This window comes from Phoca vitulina, unplaced genomic scaffold, assembly GCF_004348235.1.
Source record: "Phoca vitulina isolate PV1807 unplaced genomic scaffold, GSC_HSeal_1.0 scaffold6, whole genome shotgun sequence".
Lineage (NCBI taxonomy): Eukaryota > Metazoa > Chordata > Mammalia > Carnivora > Phocidae > Phoca > Phoca vitulina.
The window spans coordinates 69,271,705-69,288,104 of NW_022589709.1; the positions used below are offsets into that span (position 1 = coordinate 69,271,705).

General features: G+C 43.3%; 1 protein-coding gene across 7 annotated transcripts in view; it reads left to right on the top strand.

Moving 5' to 3' along the window:
- The window catches only part of PPP2R2B (protein phosphatase 2 regulatory subunit Bbeta), a 445,379-nt gene that overhangs the window by 383,658 nt on the left and 45,321 nt on the right, over window positions 1-16,400 (top strand). For all 7 annotated transcript variants that reach the window (XM_032404428.1, XM_032404431.1, XM_032404429.1 and 4 more), the window contains 2 exons: window positions 634-811; window positions 15,037-15,201. In XM_032404428.1, coding sequence (XP_032260319.1) covers window positions 634-811; window positions 15,037-15,201 — 343 coding nt within the window. The remainder of the gene's footprint in view (window positions 1-633; window positions 812-15,036; window positions 15,202-16,400) is intronic.

Here is a 16,400-nt window from a genome sequence, read left to right on the forward strand (position 1 = left end):
GTACAAACCAAGATTTTTCCAGGTAAAACAGGATGTCAATGAGTGCCCTATATACTAACTGCTGAATTTGGGCTCTTAGAATCTTGGGTGGTTATATATTTTCCCAAAATGCCCTTAAAGATTGAAGAAAAAAGCCTGGATGGGGTCTAGACCTCCTAAGCCCTGCAGTATAAATGTAGTAGATCAAAGTTGAACTAGATATTTCTAAAATTTGCCCACAACTTCCTTTTTAAACTATACTTCTTGTTTAAAACAAACAAACAAGCTGCCTGGAACACTCTGGAAGCTAATGACAGCACAGTAGATTCTAAGTTCAGTTCCCCCAGGATGAGGTCACCTCGAAGAGGAAAAAAAGCTCAGAGTCTATAAAGGATGAAATTGCCCATGAGGGCTAAGTGATGGTGACGTCTTTTGAGAAGGAAGTAAAACTGGAAGGAATAGACAAAAAAATAAAATAAAACTAGAAGGAACAGAGGAGACAGGAACATGGGATTTATCAGTCTGCTTCTCTAACTTCAAGCTTTTTAACTGTGGTTATGATTTTGTGTGTGATGGTGAAAGACATAAACATGCACACTTCTTCCCTGGTAAAGAGCTTTGGTTCTGAAGTGATTTGTTTCTCTTCCATCCCAGGTGCCTGTCCTGAGACCCATGGACCTGATGGTGGAGGCCACCCCACGAAGAGTGTTTGCCAACGCACACACATATCACATCAACTCTATATCAGTCAACAGCGACTATGAGACCTACATGTCAGCTGATGACCTGAGGATTAACCTCTGGAACTTTGAAATAACCAATCAAAGTTTTAGTATCCTTTCCTGGGGGCCAATAGCCAGTTGGCTTGAATCATAAGTATTCAGGTATGAGCAGACTTGGGGGGAAGTAGAAGAGAAAGAAGCCATCGCTACCACAACTCCTAGTGCTTGTGGAGGACTGTTCCCTTTTAAATTATGTTGGCATCCATCCTTCATCCTAACAAACTTAGAGAATCACTTATTGATGTAGTGGTCCAGGACTACCTCTGGGTTGGGACTCGGAGTCAGTTCGTTTGCACAGAGGCATTTGTGTGTCATGGATTCAAGTCAGTTGCAACTTTATCAACTATAAGATAAGACCCCAGAATTCAGTTAGGTTTCCTTCCTCTGGTGAAAGGATTTGTAAATGGCCTATATGGGCAGCATGGACCGCAGGTACACATGAGATGGTTTTCATTGTATCAGCGTGGTGAAAATAATACTGGCTGCCATTTATTGAATTCCAAGCACTACAATAGGAACTTCATGCATTGAATCTCATTTTGAGAAGTGCACATATCATAATTTTACAGCTTGATGAATTTCCACAAAGCACATCTGTGTAACCAGCATCCAGATCAAGAAACCAAGCTTTATTAGCAATCCTCACATCCCCATAATGCTTCCTTCTAGTCCCCATGCCCCAAAGGTATATTTGATATAACAACCCCCCTACTGTAAATATTACTAATAGCTAAAAATCCAGCGACATCAAGAAAATTATTGAATGAGTGTCTGAGCCAACATTCTAATTCCATTATAATGACCCTCTGTTTCATAATACAGATGGGTCATTTATTCACTACCTCTCCTGACTCCTCACTTGAATTCCCATTCTCAGGTAATGAGTTCTCTACCCAGGCAGCTGAGCGCCTGACCTAGGAGTCAGTATGGATTTTTTTCTCTCACTCACCAGCGTCCCTACCCCCGACCCAATCTATGAGCCCCACTAGTGCTTAGTCTGAAGTATATCTCGAATCAGCTCCTTGCTCTCTCTCCCTCTCCACTCCTGCTACCCTACACGAGCATAGGCCACTATCCCCTCATCTGCATGACTGTAATAATCTCCTGCTTATTCTCCCTTTTTTCTTGGTCTTCTACATAGTTCATGTTCCCATAACAGAGTGGACCTTTCAGTATTTAATTCAGATTTCATTCTTCCCCTGCTTAAGACACTCTAGTAGCTTCCCAATGAATTTAGAATAAAATCCAAGTTCTTTACCTTGAACTATAAGATTCTCCATGATCTGGGCCCTTCCTTCCTCTTTGATATCCTATCGTATCACTCTCCCTGAAGTCACTCTGCTTCAGCCGACTCACCTCTTATCTGTTCCTAGATAAACCTTGTTCTTATGTCTCTTCTTTGTATTTGCTGTCCCCTCTTTCTGGAATACTCTGTCCCCGGAGTTCACGTGGCTAACTACATGTCATCATTCAAACTTCAATGTAATGTCACCTCATCAGAGGCCATTTTCCCATTAACTGCCAAATAGCCACCAATAGCCCTCTAGCCCTCTTATCTTCACAGCGCATATCACTATTTGAAATTTTGTGTGTGTATATTTTAGATTTCCCCATATTCAAATGTAAATTCTATAAGAGAAGGGACTTTGTATGACCCATTCTTGTATCTGAGTACCTAGAACATTCTGAGATACAGAAAATACCATTTTGGTTGGGCAGGTCAAGTTTGAAGTGCAATAGATCACTGAAGTAGAACTATCCAGTAGACAGTTGATCATGAATTTCTTTTTATAAGATTTATTTATTTAATGAGAGAGAGAGAGAGAGAGAACGAGCTGGGGGAGGGGCAGAGGGACAGGAACAAGCAGACTCCCTACTGAGCGGGGAGCCTGACACAGGGCTCAATCTCACAACCCCGAGATCATGACCTGAGCCAAAACCAAGGGTCAGATGCTTAACCAACTGAGCCACCGAGGTGCCCCAGTGATCATGAAATTTAAGCAGGAAATTTCACTTAAAGAGTACGTTGGTTATAGTAAAGCTCTGAATGTTTTGATAAAAATAGACCACCTAGTGGCTCAAACACATAAAAGATGATTTCTGTTATTATAAAGTCCAGTATGATGATCCCTACCAGCAAGCAACCTCCAAACTGTGAATCAGAGAAATAGGTCCTTCCATCTTGCAGCTCCCCACTGTCACCAGCCTTACCTGCAGTCAAGACAGCAAAAGGAAAGATTGTAGAGAACCACACACAGGAGGCTCTTTTAGGCCAGGCCCTAAAATAGCATGAATTCCATTGGTTAGAAGTCAGTCACATGGCTACCTCTAACTGCAAAGCAGGCTGGGAGATATAGTATAGCTATGCGTGTTAAAAAAAAAAAAAAAATTGACCTGGTTTTGGTACACAGCTAGCTCATCTCCACCACAGAAGAGTGCTTGATAGGGCACCTGGGTGGCTCAGATGGTTAAGCGTCTGCCTTCGTTTCAGGTCATGGTCCCAGGGTCCTGGGATCAAGTCCTGCATCAGGCTCCCTGCTCCTTGGGAGCCTGCTTCTCCCTCTGCTTCTCTCTCTCTCTCTCTCTGTCTCTCATGAATAAATGAATAAAATCTTTAAAAAAAAAAGAGAGAGAGTGCTTGATAGTTGCCAAGGCTTTTTTTTTTAAGTTTTTATTTAAATTCCAGTTAGTTAACTTACAGTGTAATATTAGTTTCAGATGTACAATATGGTGATTCAGCACTTCCATACAACACCCAGTGCTCATCACAAGTGCGCTCCTTAATTCCCATCACCTATTTCACCCATCCCACACCCACCTCCCCTCCAGTAACCATTACTTTTTTCTCTGTACATAAGAGTCTGTTTCTTGGTTTGCCAAGGCATTCTAAGGAAGGCAGCTTTAAGCAAGCAATGGCAGTGATCGAGGCACTAAGACCTGACCCTCAGGACCATGACTGGCACCTCTTGTTATTCACAGAGCAGACTTTACCTACTATCTGAGCCTCAGAGAACCTGCCTACAGATTTTGCCTGGAAGTACAGCTGCTAATAGAATGAATATGGGTTGTGGTTCCCTTTCTCCCTTTACACCTTTTCCAAGAGCCAGGAATCTGCTCAGTCTCAGCTGCTGTCACTCTGAGCACCTGCTGTCCCCAGTCTAGGTGACATGTTTTCTGGATTTGCCTCTAGGCCTTCAAGAGGGAGGGGGGTTTCTTTAGGCGTTTTGGGAGACAGATGCCTTGGGGAGAATGCAAAGGGGAAATATTAATAGCACAATTTAGGTTATATTCTGCAGATGTGTGACAGCCTGCCAGATGCTGGCATACAAATGAGACTGTGCCATTCACCCTTAAAGCAGCCATATGTAAAATAATCATTGTCATCATGAGAATGATGATCACTGATATCGATATAGTTCTTTTCAACCAAACCGCCTTAAGCGCTGAGCTGATGGTACAAACTGAGACCCTTTTGCCTCTTGTCACTGAAGTGTAGCCACCTCTGGGGTAGGAAGCGGCCAGCTTTCAAAACACCCTCAGAAAAACACCAACCAGCAGGCAGCTCTTATTAAATCATACATTGTTTAGTTCCATTTCTATAATGCTTCTTATCCACTACGAAGGCTGAAAAACATGGTTCAGGATAGAATAATGTGGGGCTCCCAGAGCATGGTAGGAGTAGGGGTGGTAGTCAAGGTGCTTCTAAGCACTATGTGGACTTTTTTCATTTCCAAAATTAGGTATTTATGGTCATGACTACTAGAAAATACAACTATCATATCAATCTGATGATTTCATAGATACTGAGAAATCCACTTAAATTACAAAGTAAGTATATGTAAAGAAAAGTAAATAGTAGGACAAGTGGTCTTGCAGTCTGGTTAAAAAATAAAGTCATGACTTCCAATGCCTGGCATTTGGTATGACACTGGCATTATGGTTGAGAACACAGGCTGTGGAGTCCTAAAAGTCCTAGTAGCTCTGAGAGTCCTGAAGTTCACACTCAGTTCTACCACTTGCTGAGTATATAAGCTTTAACATGGTTCTTAATTTATCCACTCTGTTTCATGATCTTTAGAGAGGAGCTTTATCGAAGAGGATTGTGAGAATTTTTTAAAAGATTATATTTTATATATTCATATTTAAAAGATTTATATTTTAATATGTATATGTGGATAAATTTTATATATACAGTTGACCCTTGGACAGCATGGGTTTGAATGACATGGGTCCACTTACATGCAGATTTTTTTTGATAAATGCAATACAGTACTATAAATGTATTTGTCTCTTCCTTATGATATTCTTAATAATGTTTTCTTTTCTCTAGCTAACTTTATTGTAAGAATATAGTGTATAATATATATAGCATACAAAATATGTGTTAATCAACTTATGTTATCAGTAAGGTTTCTGGTCAACAGTAAGGTATTAGTCATTAAGACTTAAGGGAGCCAAAAGTTATATGTGGATTTTTGACTGCATGGGGGTCACTGACTCTAGTCCCCACATTGTTCAAGGGTCAACTACATATAAAATATGTCCATATATACATACATACATGTACATATACACACATAAACATATATGTTTAGGCCAATACTCTGCTAAATGAATGACAAACAGGTTTCAAAACAAGAATGATTATCATGGAAAGGACAAGGAAACTAAAAAAGTTGAATGTTAGTATAGTGGATTCTATTCTGCTGAATTCACTATCTGGGTCATCTTCTCCATTCTAGACTCCTCCTCTGGTTTTGCAGTTGGGTGCTCTTTTCACGATGTTGTTCATTATACCCTAGTTACCACATATTTGCAGGGTCTCTGAAGTCCAGGGCCTTGTGTTTAACACCAGATCAGATTGAAGCTTTCCTGGCCTCCTGACACCTTGAATCCTCTCCCTTCCCTCCATAGCCAGTCTGTCCTTGTTTTATGTAACAGATTCTGTCTTGAAGTGGTCGAACTTTGGCCTTAATGGGTTAACCACTTTAGGACAATAATAACTCATTTCTAGATTAGTGATTTTCTAGGGCAAGAAGTAGCCCTAACTTTTCAAATTAGTTTTCTCTGGTATACTTAGGATCCTTTGAACTCTCTTTTCAGGACCAAGAATGAGTTGACCTGGGCCCTTACCTAGTCCAATATGGGACCAATTAATAGGCTCCTGTCAAGTAGAAGTAAAGATCCAGCCCTCAACAACTGTATACTGAGCACCTAGTTTGTGCCAGGCACTGCACTAAAGCCATGGGGATGCAAAAGTGAAAAGAAATTTTCTGCTTTCAGAATGACATTCATCAAATAATCATACTAATGAGCATATAATTACAAACAGAAGCCCTGTAAGGAAAGGAAAAACAGTTGTGTGAATGCTTCTTTTTTGAAATCTGATTCAGATGAGGGAATAAAAGAAGACTTTGCAGAGGAATTGATTATTAAGTTGAGATCTGAAAGAGTATGAGCTAACTTGGCAAAGAGGTGGGAAGAGATTGGTCTAGTATGTACAAAGGGCATGTGGCAGGAGGGAGGATGACAATGTTGAGGGAACTCTAAAAAGGCCACTGTGACTGGAGCCCAGAGAATGTGGTGGAGCATGGTATAAGCAAGGCTAAAAAGGTCAGCAGAAGCCACATCTTACAGTCTGGTCTCTGGGCATGAGACAGAGCATCTCTCTGAGAGAAGACATCTGGACTCACAGTGTGCTTCATTACTGACCTTGGTCTTAGCAGCCCTGTGCATCAGTTTCATTTGTCAACTGAGCTGAGGCCCTTTTGGTCTTGATTCCCTGATCAGGGAACCATATAACCTCAACTCTTGTCTCTCTGTAGTACCATGGACAGCGGCCTTTTAATTTGATGGGATTCTACTGGGAAGGCTTTGAAGGAAAACTGTGGGGCCTGATACCAGTTCATCTCCCTTGTTGCTGCTCTGGCTTCCATCCACAAATGTACATATCACTCTGAGACTGGCATTTAGTGTAAAAGGAGAGCACTCCAGTGACACCTCCCGCACACTGGCCCATGTGTGCTGGGGCAACCTCCTCCTTCCTGTATTAAACGCAGCCCTAGTGGATTTTGGGGGGTCTGGTGCTTTGCATGTGTGTGGCTGCTGACCCTCTGTCTTTGCCATACCTAGGGCTTTATGAGACAAAGGATTTTCCCTGCACAGGGAAAGCCAGTTGGACCTCATGTTGTCAGGGGAGAGGGCAAGAATGCAGCTAGGCAGACTTCTTGGGCTTTTTGAGCTTCCTCAGAGCAGTACAGCTTAGTATGTTAGGAATGCTTAGTAGTTAGTAGTAGTTAGCTTAGTAGTAGTTAGTTAGACTCAGGAGTCACATTCACTGGATTTGAATCCAGTTTAATCCCCTATAATCTGTGTGACCTTGACAAGTTGCTTAACATCTCTCTGACCCTCCATTTCCTCATCAGTTAATGGAGATAATAATACCAGGTATCTTGTAAGGTGGTTTGGTATTAAATGAGATCATCATGTCAATTTCTTAGCCATGTGCTTGGCACAGAGAGGAGGCTTAATAAATCGTAGCTATTATTATCTGTAACATTTCCCCCGCCCCCTATTCTTCTAATCTTGTTGCCTGGATCCCATTCTTTCCTAAGAAAACCACAAGCTAAATGATTTACAGTATCCAGGCCTGGCATCTTGACCTATTATTGACCTACTATGGATTTTCTGCATTTTAAAAAACTATCCCTAGAGAAGGGGGCTAAGTCACGATGAATTAAAGTCCATAAACATTTATTGAACACTTACTATGTGTACTAGAAATGCCAAGATGAATAAAACTCCAACCCTGATAATATGACTCTATAATCTGAAGGGTAGATGAATCAGTCAGAGTTCAGTCAGAAGCAAAACTCTGGGGGGTGCAGTGTGTGTGTGTGTGTGTGTGTGTGTGTGTCTGTTTACAGAAAGGAGGAGAGGGAGAGAGACTGACTTATTATAATGAATTAGCCTTGCAGTTATGTGGCTGGCCAAGGTAGTCCAGGATCTATAAGGCAATCAGTTAGGAATGGAAAATCACAAGTAGGCTGGAAGAGCGTGAGGGTGATTTGAAGCTTGTCCACACATCATGGTCAGGAAGAGAGAACAATTGCAGACCCAGCAGCCTTTTGGAGTCTCTTTCTCAGGGAAGGCCTAAGCTTTCCTTTAAATATCTTCCAACCAATTAATTAAGGCCCACCTAGGATAATCTTCCTTTGATGAACTTAAAGTCAACCTATTGGGGCCTTTAATCACATCTGCAGAATTTCTTACAGCAGATCCCTTATAATAGCACTTGGATTTGTGTTTGATTGAATAAGTGGGAGAAGGGGTGTGTGTGTGTGTGTGTGATACACAACAGCTGCTTCCTCCCTTCTGTCCTCCAACCCTCCTGTTAGCCCACCATAACCAGAAACATCCTACAAAGGGAACACTAAGGATTCAGCCTAACCAAGTTAACATATCACAAAACCAGCAAAGCAAGTATGTGGAGGGAGAGACATGTCACCATACTAGGGAAGATGAGGCTAACAATTTTTGGAGCCTGTATTAAGTACCAGGTATGTTCTACACATCATCTATTGTAGTTTTCTTTTTTTAAAAAGATTTTATTTATTTATTTATTTATTTGACAGAGAGAGAGGGAACACAAGCAGGGGGGAGTGGGAGAGGGAGAAGCAGGCTTCCCGGCCAAGCAGGGAGCCTGATGTGGGGCTCAACCTCAGGACCCTGGGATCATGACCTGAGCCAAAGGCAGACGCTTAACAACTGAGCCACCCAGGTGCCCCCATCTATTGTAGTTTTCTGCCTCTTTTTATAGATGAGTTGACAAGTTTAAAGGCTTTCAAGGTTATGTAACTGGTCACAGACTTGGGGACTAGAATCTCAGTCACTCTTACTCCATACTCCAGTGAAATATACTCTATCTCACCATCTCAAAGTACTCAATTAGTACTAATAATATGGATTAAGTGTTAGATATATTCAGGGTGCTATGGATGCACAGGATAGGGAAAATCATGAAGGAAAGGCTAGAATGCGTCATAAAGTAAGTAACATCCGAATTGACCTTGGAAGGAAATACTGGGTGTTTCCTAATGGTGGAATTCAAGCTCTATGTCACGTGAATAGTAAAGAGTCTGTGGTTATGGGATTTTCAAATGCCCCTCCCCCAAATCATGAAGATCATCTCAGCCCAGTGTCTTTTGTAGCTCAGTACATACTTAGAAGCAGTAACTAATATGGCACCATGTGTCTCTTTGTCGGTCTCACATATAGAGCTTAGCAATTGGCAAACCCTCCATAAATATTTGCACATTGGCTTTTTTTAAGCTGTTAAAAGAGGAATATCCCTTAGAGTCCTCTTCAGAGATTGTCAGTGTCTTATCATCAAGTAACACATCCGTTCAGCTAACAAGATCTGGATGCTTTGTAATCAGTACTTAATATCCAAAGATTACATTCAGACTTTGGAAAGAAAAAAAAAAAAAAAAACACAAAGCAATTCATGTCCCCTAAAAGGAAATCCAACTCTAATGTGGTTAAGGCTATTCTCCACCTTCAGTACTGGCAGGCTGTAACTACAGTGACATGAAAAGCTTCAACTGCTCTTGAACATGGGTGTCTTTCCCAGGCAAACATAGACTCCACTCTCCAGCCTGGCCTGCAGATAGGCCTCCTGTTTGGTTTTCCTGCCCTTGATTGGCTTAGGCGGGGCTTAGAAAGGAAATGAAACAAAACAAAAACAAAAACAAAAAAAATCTTGTCATTATCAGCAAAATCAGCACTGATAAAGACAGAAGCATGCAAGGACATCAGCTTAAAAAAGCCCACAAAACTAATGCAAAGAAAGCTATCTGTGGAAAAATAAATGGTCAGGTTTGGTTTTGGTTTTGGTTTTGGTTTTTGTTTTGAGAGATGGGATTATTCGTCTACTAAAAAGCCATTTAATAACTTTCTCCATGAAATTATTTCATAATCAAAATTCTCAGAGGTTATTGGAGTAAATAGGACTATGCCCATTCAAAGGTGAAAAAATGGAAACCCAGAGAGAGAAAATGACTTTCCCATGTTCTGCGAGCAAAACAGACTTGGAATCAAAATTGAATCCCAATCTCCTGACCCAGTTTTGTTACAATCATGATACTTATCACAGTATCATCTTGAACTTTACCCATGGTGATAAGGCTCCTGGTTTCTCACCTCTCTCATAGATGGTTCTAACACTAGGAAATGACTATGTTTCTTGTTTAAAAATAAGTATTTATTGTGGAGATTATTAGAATCACCTATAATCTCACCGATTAGCTTTGGTTGTATATACAGGGGGTTTACATCAAAATTTTAATATCATGCTAGCTAATTCAACTACAAGGGCTGAGAAAAACAAATAAATAATAAAAGGGAAAAAATCTTAAGTATTTATCCAGAAAGCCTTCTCCTATTCAGTCTAGGACATACACACACCTGTCCACTCACACACGTACCATTTCTCTTTCGTTTCCCTGCTTTCTTTTTCTCCTTAGCAGTTATTACAGTCTAGTATAATATATATTATATTTATCTGCCTTGCTTTGTGACCATGTGCCCTGCTAGGATATAGGCTCCACAGATCAGGGGGATTTTTGGTCTATTTTGGTCATGGCTGTATCCCCTATACCCAGAAAAGTACAGGTTCTTTGTAAACATTTGTAGATTTTCATGAAGGAATGAATGAATGAGTGAGTGGTAAAGGTAAGTTACCCTTTGTAAACTAGAGTTACTAAAGGGTAATTTACATGCTGACCTTCCACCTAATCCCTGTAAGATACTAACCACATTTCCTTCCATTCTGTATTCTCTCTCTCTCTCTGTCTCTCTCTAATTTTTTTACATGACTCTGGTCAGACTGTGTATATATTTTGTATCTAACTTCTCTCACCTAATTTTATACATATATATTATATATACATATATAATATATATTTTATATAAATATGAAATACCTTGTCTTTTTCTGTCCTGAAATACTACTTGATTAAAAGAAAATGTTGAAATGATAACTGATAATTGAAAATTCATAGACCCACCCAGATAGAACTATTACATTTAGTATCTTGCCTTTTAGCTCATCATTTTCAGAGTGTAAGTTTTAAATGACTATGATCATGCTATAGATACAATGTTTCATGGCTTTTAACAGACTTGGAATTACATTGCAAAAACAATTTAGTGAGGTAGATCAAAATTTTCTTAATTGTTTCCCTATTTCTGTATATACAGTTTATTGTCAGTCTCTTTCTTTTATCATGTTGCAGTAGACTTTTTTTTTTTTTTTGGTAGAAAGCTTTTTCCAAATCGGTGATGAAGGAAATGACTTTTGAATGGCCCCCGTGCTACCCCTTAGCGTCCTGCCATTACCCTCTCCATTCCCTCACCCCACTAGTGATGTAATTTATGACTCTGGCTTCTTATTTGTTTGAAGCCAATCCCTTAAGGGGTGACCTCCCAGTGTCTTCAATTATTGTTTTAAATGATGCCTTAGGCCCTGCCTGGCACAGTGATGCCCTCAGCTTCCCTCCTTCTGCCTTCCAAGCATGGAGCTCAGCTGCCAAACTAGCTGTGCCCCCTCCTGTCCTCAGAGCTGCCTCCAGAGTCCCAGCAGAGAAGCAGATTAACCCCTTTTGTTAGCAGAGGTAATTTGTCTGGGCTCAGCATTAATAAGGAATGCCATAAGCAGTTGGGGTCAGGAAGAACAGATCTGTCAAGCCCCAGGGTTAATTTAATAGCAATCTGTTGGCTCTATGCCTTGTATATTAGCCCTGAATCCAGTGCTATGTTTTGCTTTTGCCATTTAGTTCTTTGGGACAACAGGGAAATAATTTGAATAGAGAGCTCTAAAGCATAGGGAAGAGAAAATTGACTGTCAAAATGCGTCATTCTGTTTTCAAGATAATACAGGAAGCCATGCACTGCTTATCTCTTTTCTCTTTCCCTCCCAACCTGAAGGGCAAAACCACATACGCTGAAGGTGTGCATCTCCTTTTAGAACAGAGTAAGAGGAAAGGCCTGGGTTTCTGGATGATGCAGATATGAAATACCCTGTCCCATCATCCCTATCAGCCACTGAATTTTTGGTAACTAGTCCCCTCCCACATGTTTTTAGAACTCAGCAAATCCTCCGTCAGTGAACAGTTCAAGAAATCCCATATGTTTCTGTCCCAGTCTGTGGTTCAAAAAAAGAAAAAAATAATTATCACATCATAGGACACAGGAATCCCGAGTCAGATGCTGTGTCCAAATTCTGATTCTGAAAAATGTGGCCACCAAAGTGGTCAGTGAATTAGAATAACACAGGCTGCCCTCTGGGATTAGCCAGAGGGAGTTTCAAGAGAGCCAGAATTACTGTGGTGGGAATGGCTATTTCTGGAAGGGCCCTTCCTCAGGGGAGGGAGAGTAGCCTGTGGTCAAGAACCCAGGCTCTGAAGTCAGACAGACTGGGTTTGAATCCCAGCTCCACCCCCTGCTAGTCCCGTGACCTTGGTTACTTCACCTCAGCTACTGCTTCTTCCACTGGAGAACAGGCCTGTTAATAGTACTGACCTCATAAGGCTGAGAAGAAGGTCACATGAGACAGTGCATGGCATTCGGTAAACATTCACTGTTGGTTATTATCCTCTTGCTGTCCTTGTCATTGCAGTTATTAAAGAGAGGATTCGAGTCATCCCTGAACCCCGTAGAGTCAGACATTCTAGTCCAAAGGGTGATGCTTGGGGATGAGGGATGATGGGGAGGCTTAGAAGTCCAGCTTGAGTGGAAGGGAGGAAGCGAGGGAGTGCGGGAAGGAGGGAGCATGGATCCAGAGGAAGCAGCCCTCAGCAGAGTCCATGCGCACATCCCCGTGATGCTGTTCTGGATGCTGGGGGATGTTCCTTCCTGCTTTCATAGATATCTTTAAGCACTTCATTTTCACACGTTCTGACTTTGGGGCTTTATTTTTAGGTAAGAAAGAAATAACAGTAGACGCGGCACCTCCCCCTCCCACACAGCAAAGATCCCTTCCAGTTAAGCTTGTTTTTAGAGCTCTGCTGGTAGAGGTTGAGAAAGCTGACACCAGATTTTCTTGCCCTATTTTTAGGAAAAGAGAAACATGCTCCCTGGCACAGTAGGCTATGGAGGTTCTTTCCGGAGGGCGATGAGATCTGACAGCAACTACACACTAAGCTCTGCTCACCCCATCCCGCGCCACGGCCACCAAGCCCAGGGCAGGGGCAGGGGGCAGGGGACAGGAGAGAACATCGGAGATGCAGCCTGGGGCCTCCTGGGGGGCACAGCCTCCCGCTGCCCAGCGGGTGGTGCTAACTGCACTCATATTTGTAACTCTGGCAGCAGTTGAGTTGAAAGGTAGTATTTTGTGAATCCAGGGGACCCACATGCTCTGGAGACCCAAGTAATATTTGCATCTGGGTTGGGTGGGGGAAATTGTAGTAAAATGTGGTGTTAGTTGAGTCTCAAACTAATTTTAGAAAGCCTCAACAGGGCTTGTAAGAGATAATTGAAGGGGAAAGAGGCACAACCAAGTACGGAGCCATTACTGGGCCAGATTGCATGCTGGACCCCAGGTGATGTGCGGGAACGGATATGTCGGCGCTGCTGTGGCTAAAAATACAAGCGCGTTTACTTGTACCTCAGGTGTACTCTAAGGAGGGGACTGTGCTACTGACTTTATGAAAAGCAGAAACGGCTCCCCTCCGTCCCAGCCTAATAGCAGAGTCTGTGTCACGTTACTTCTTGTTGAATCAATGCGCTGTTTCCCAAAACAGGATAGACCAGCTCCTGGCACAGACATAAACATTTTTATTTTAATTGATACACATTTATTTCACGTATAGTATTTAAAATGTAACTAGCTCCTTAAACTCATGACTTTATGAATACTGGCTTACAGCTTAGACAAGGCTAAGGAAACAAAGGGAGTCGATAGAAGCCAATCAGAAGGACACATGCTAAGCAGATACCAGCTGGTGATGTCCGCATGGGGCGCAGTCACAAAGGTGGCTCGAGAGTGGTGGAGTCTAGGAAAAGTGGGAACCGCTTTGGTCAGCTTTCCCATGTGACAGTGTCCATGTCACGAGGCCCGTTCCTTTGCAGGAAGTTTCAGGTCCTCAGACAGCACCTCAGCCTCAGCCAGGTGCCCCCCAACCTGCACGCAGGTCCGCCGAGCTCCGGGGTGGCACAGACCCATTCCCTCCCACATGCCGGACGTCCTCCTGAAGGTCCTTGTGCTCACTGAGGCACCTCCATAATTCAAAGGCCCAGTGTTTCATTTCAATATACAAGGATGTGGTTTTGAAAAATAGAGTTATAATAATTCTTGATCAGGAAGGAAAATACTGAGAAAGAAAAAACAGTTGATAAAACAAAGGTATATTCCATGGGAGGCTGAAACTCCCGCCATACACTGGAGGGCTTTTTTTTCAGGTGCTTAAACTCCCAGCCAAGCTCTAAGGCAAATCACAGCTTATGGAGGCTTGAGGTCCTGTGTATCTTCGGTGAGAGAAATTTTGCATAATTACTCGAGAGCGCAAGTTTTGCACCTGGGAGAAAATCCTGGTGCCGCCCCTCTAGCCATGGGACACGGGCCAGGCCCCCCTCTCCACCCCTGACAAACAGGGATAAGGAAAGGACTGGTTCTAGAGCTGTTCTAAGGATTAACTGAACTAAAGTACACCATCTGCTTGGCGCAACAATGGGCCTATTGTCAGTGCTCACTAAATAGTAGAAGCAGCCACCACTATTCTCACCAGTGTGTTATTAAAGAAGATCTCAGGGATTTCATGGGAGAGGATTCACAGTCTACCGTGGATATCATTTATCAGCCCAGGAGTCTGGGGAAAGATGCAGGTAAACTGAATCATTTAGCTGGAATGGGGCTAGCTTCTTCACCACTGTTGTCCATTGAGAAATAAAGTCTTTGCAGCTCAGCACATTCTAGTATGATAGCAAGGGCAGATAACTCTGACGGTCGATGGGACATGTTCTCTGTGTTGTGGAGGACAAAATGCTCCTAAGGGGCCAGGATGGCTGAATTCTAACAATGCCTTGGAGCCCTGGGCATCGCTGAGCCTCCCCCGCCAAGACCAGTAAGCCCCGCCTGTGTGCTCACGGGGTTACTCTGAGGATTCCCCGAGTGTGGTAAATGCTCGCAGGTTACACTAGTTCCAGGCAGCACTGCTGCTCATCACCCCTGGGGTCCTGTGCACTCGTGTCGATCCCGTCCTTGACCCGCCTGTGCCAGATATCGTCGACATTAAGCCGGCCAACATGGAGGAGCTCACGGAGGTGATCACAGCGGCCGAGTTCCACCCGCATCACTGCAACAGCTTCGTGTACAGCAGCAGCAAAGGGACGATCCGGCTGTGCGACATGAGGGCGTCGGCCTTGTGTGACAGGCACAGCAAATGTGAGTAGCCAGCTGCGCACCGTGGATGGGGTGCCCGCAGTGGGCGGGCCCCGGGCCCCGGACCTGCAGGAGGGGGAGGGGAGAGCCTAGAGGACTCGGGGCCCCCTCCCCGTTTGACGCGCCCTGGCAGCAAAGTTCAAGTGTTGGCTGGACTCAGGAGTCCACTCCACATCTGGTGTTTTGGTACGCATGAACCTTCACGTTCCATTCCACGAATGTCTGCTTAAGGCCGTGGAATCCAGAGGTGAATGAGACGCGAGCCCGGTCACCACACCTTGTGACCCAATGCGAAGTATGTTTTAACATCACCCTGGCTACTGTGGGGAGAATGAGCCTGAGGAGTTCCCTGAAGGGAGACCAGTTTGGGGATCACTGTGATATGCTGGCAGGGGTCAGGGGGATGAGCGTGGCCTGGACGGGTGCTGCCATGCAGGTGGAGAGGGGTTGGTGGCTTCTGGACAGATCTTGGCGGTTAACAGGGCCTCCTGGACCGTGTGAGAGGCTGAGAGTATGCAGGCAATCACGAATGGCAGCTGGGGATGGTGACTAGGTTAATCACACTCTACTGCATATTTAAAAGTTGCTACGAGAGTAGATCTTAAAAGTTCTCTTTGCCAGAAAAAGAATTTGTAACTCTCTGCGGTGATGAATGTTAACCAGGCTTACTGGTGATTATTTTTCGATGTAAATATACATCAAATCATTATGTCGTATACCTGAAACTAATATAAGTGTCATGTTTCGATTATATATCAATTAAAAAAAAAAAAAAACCTGTGGGAAGGGGTTAGCACCTTCCTGGAGAGGGTATGGCTTTGGGAACCAGAACTCTGGAAGTCCCAGTGGCCCTAGTGGGCACCAGGGAAAAGCTTCAGAGTAAGGGGATGGTTTAGATAAGGAGCAGCCAGACTCAGGCCACGGTCATGCTGGTTTTCAAGGCATTGATGGAGAGAAGTAGCTCCCAACTAGTGGGGACTGAATGATTAGAAGCCAAAGGCTGTAAGAGCCCTGTGAGCAAGCGAAGCCTGCTGGCACCGACAGCGAGTGCTGTGGTGGACCGGATGGGCCTGGAACTTTCTAGAAAAAAACTGCTCCCAGAGAAGAAGTGCCTGAAGGCAGTGATAATCCATGTCTAGTGTCAGACTAAGTAACATGCAGCTGCCAAGATGTTTAGGGGGGGGCCAGAGCTCTTTTTATCC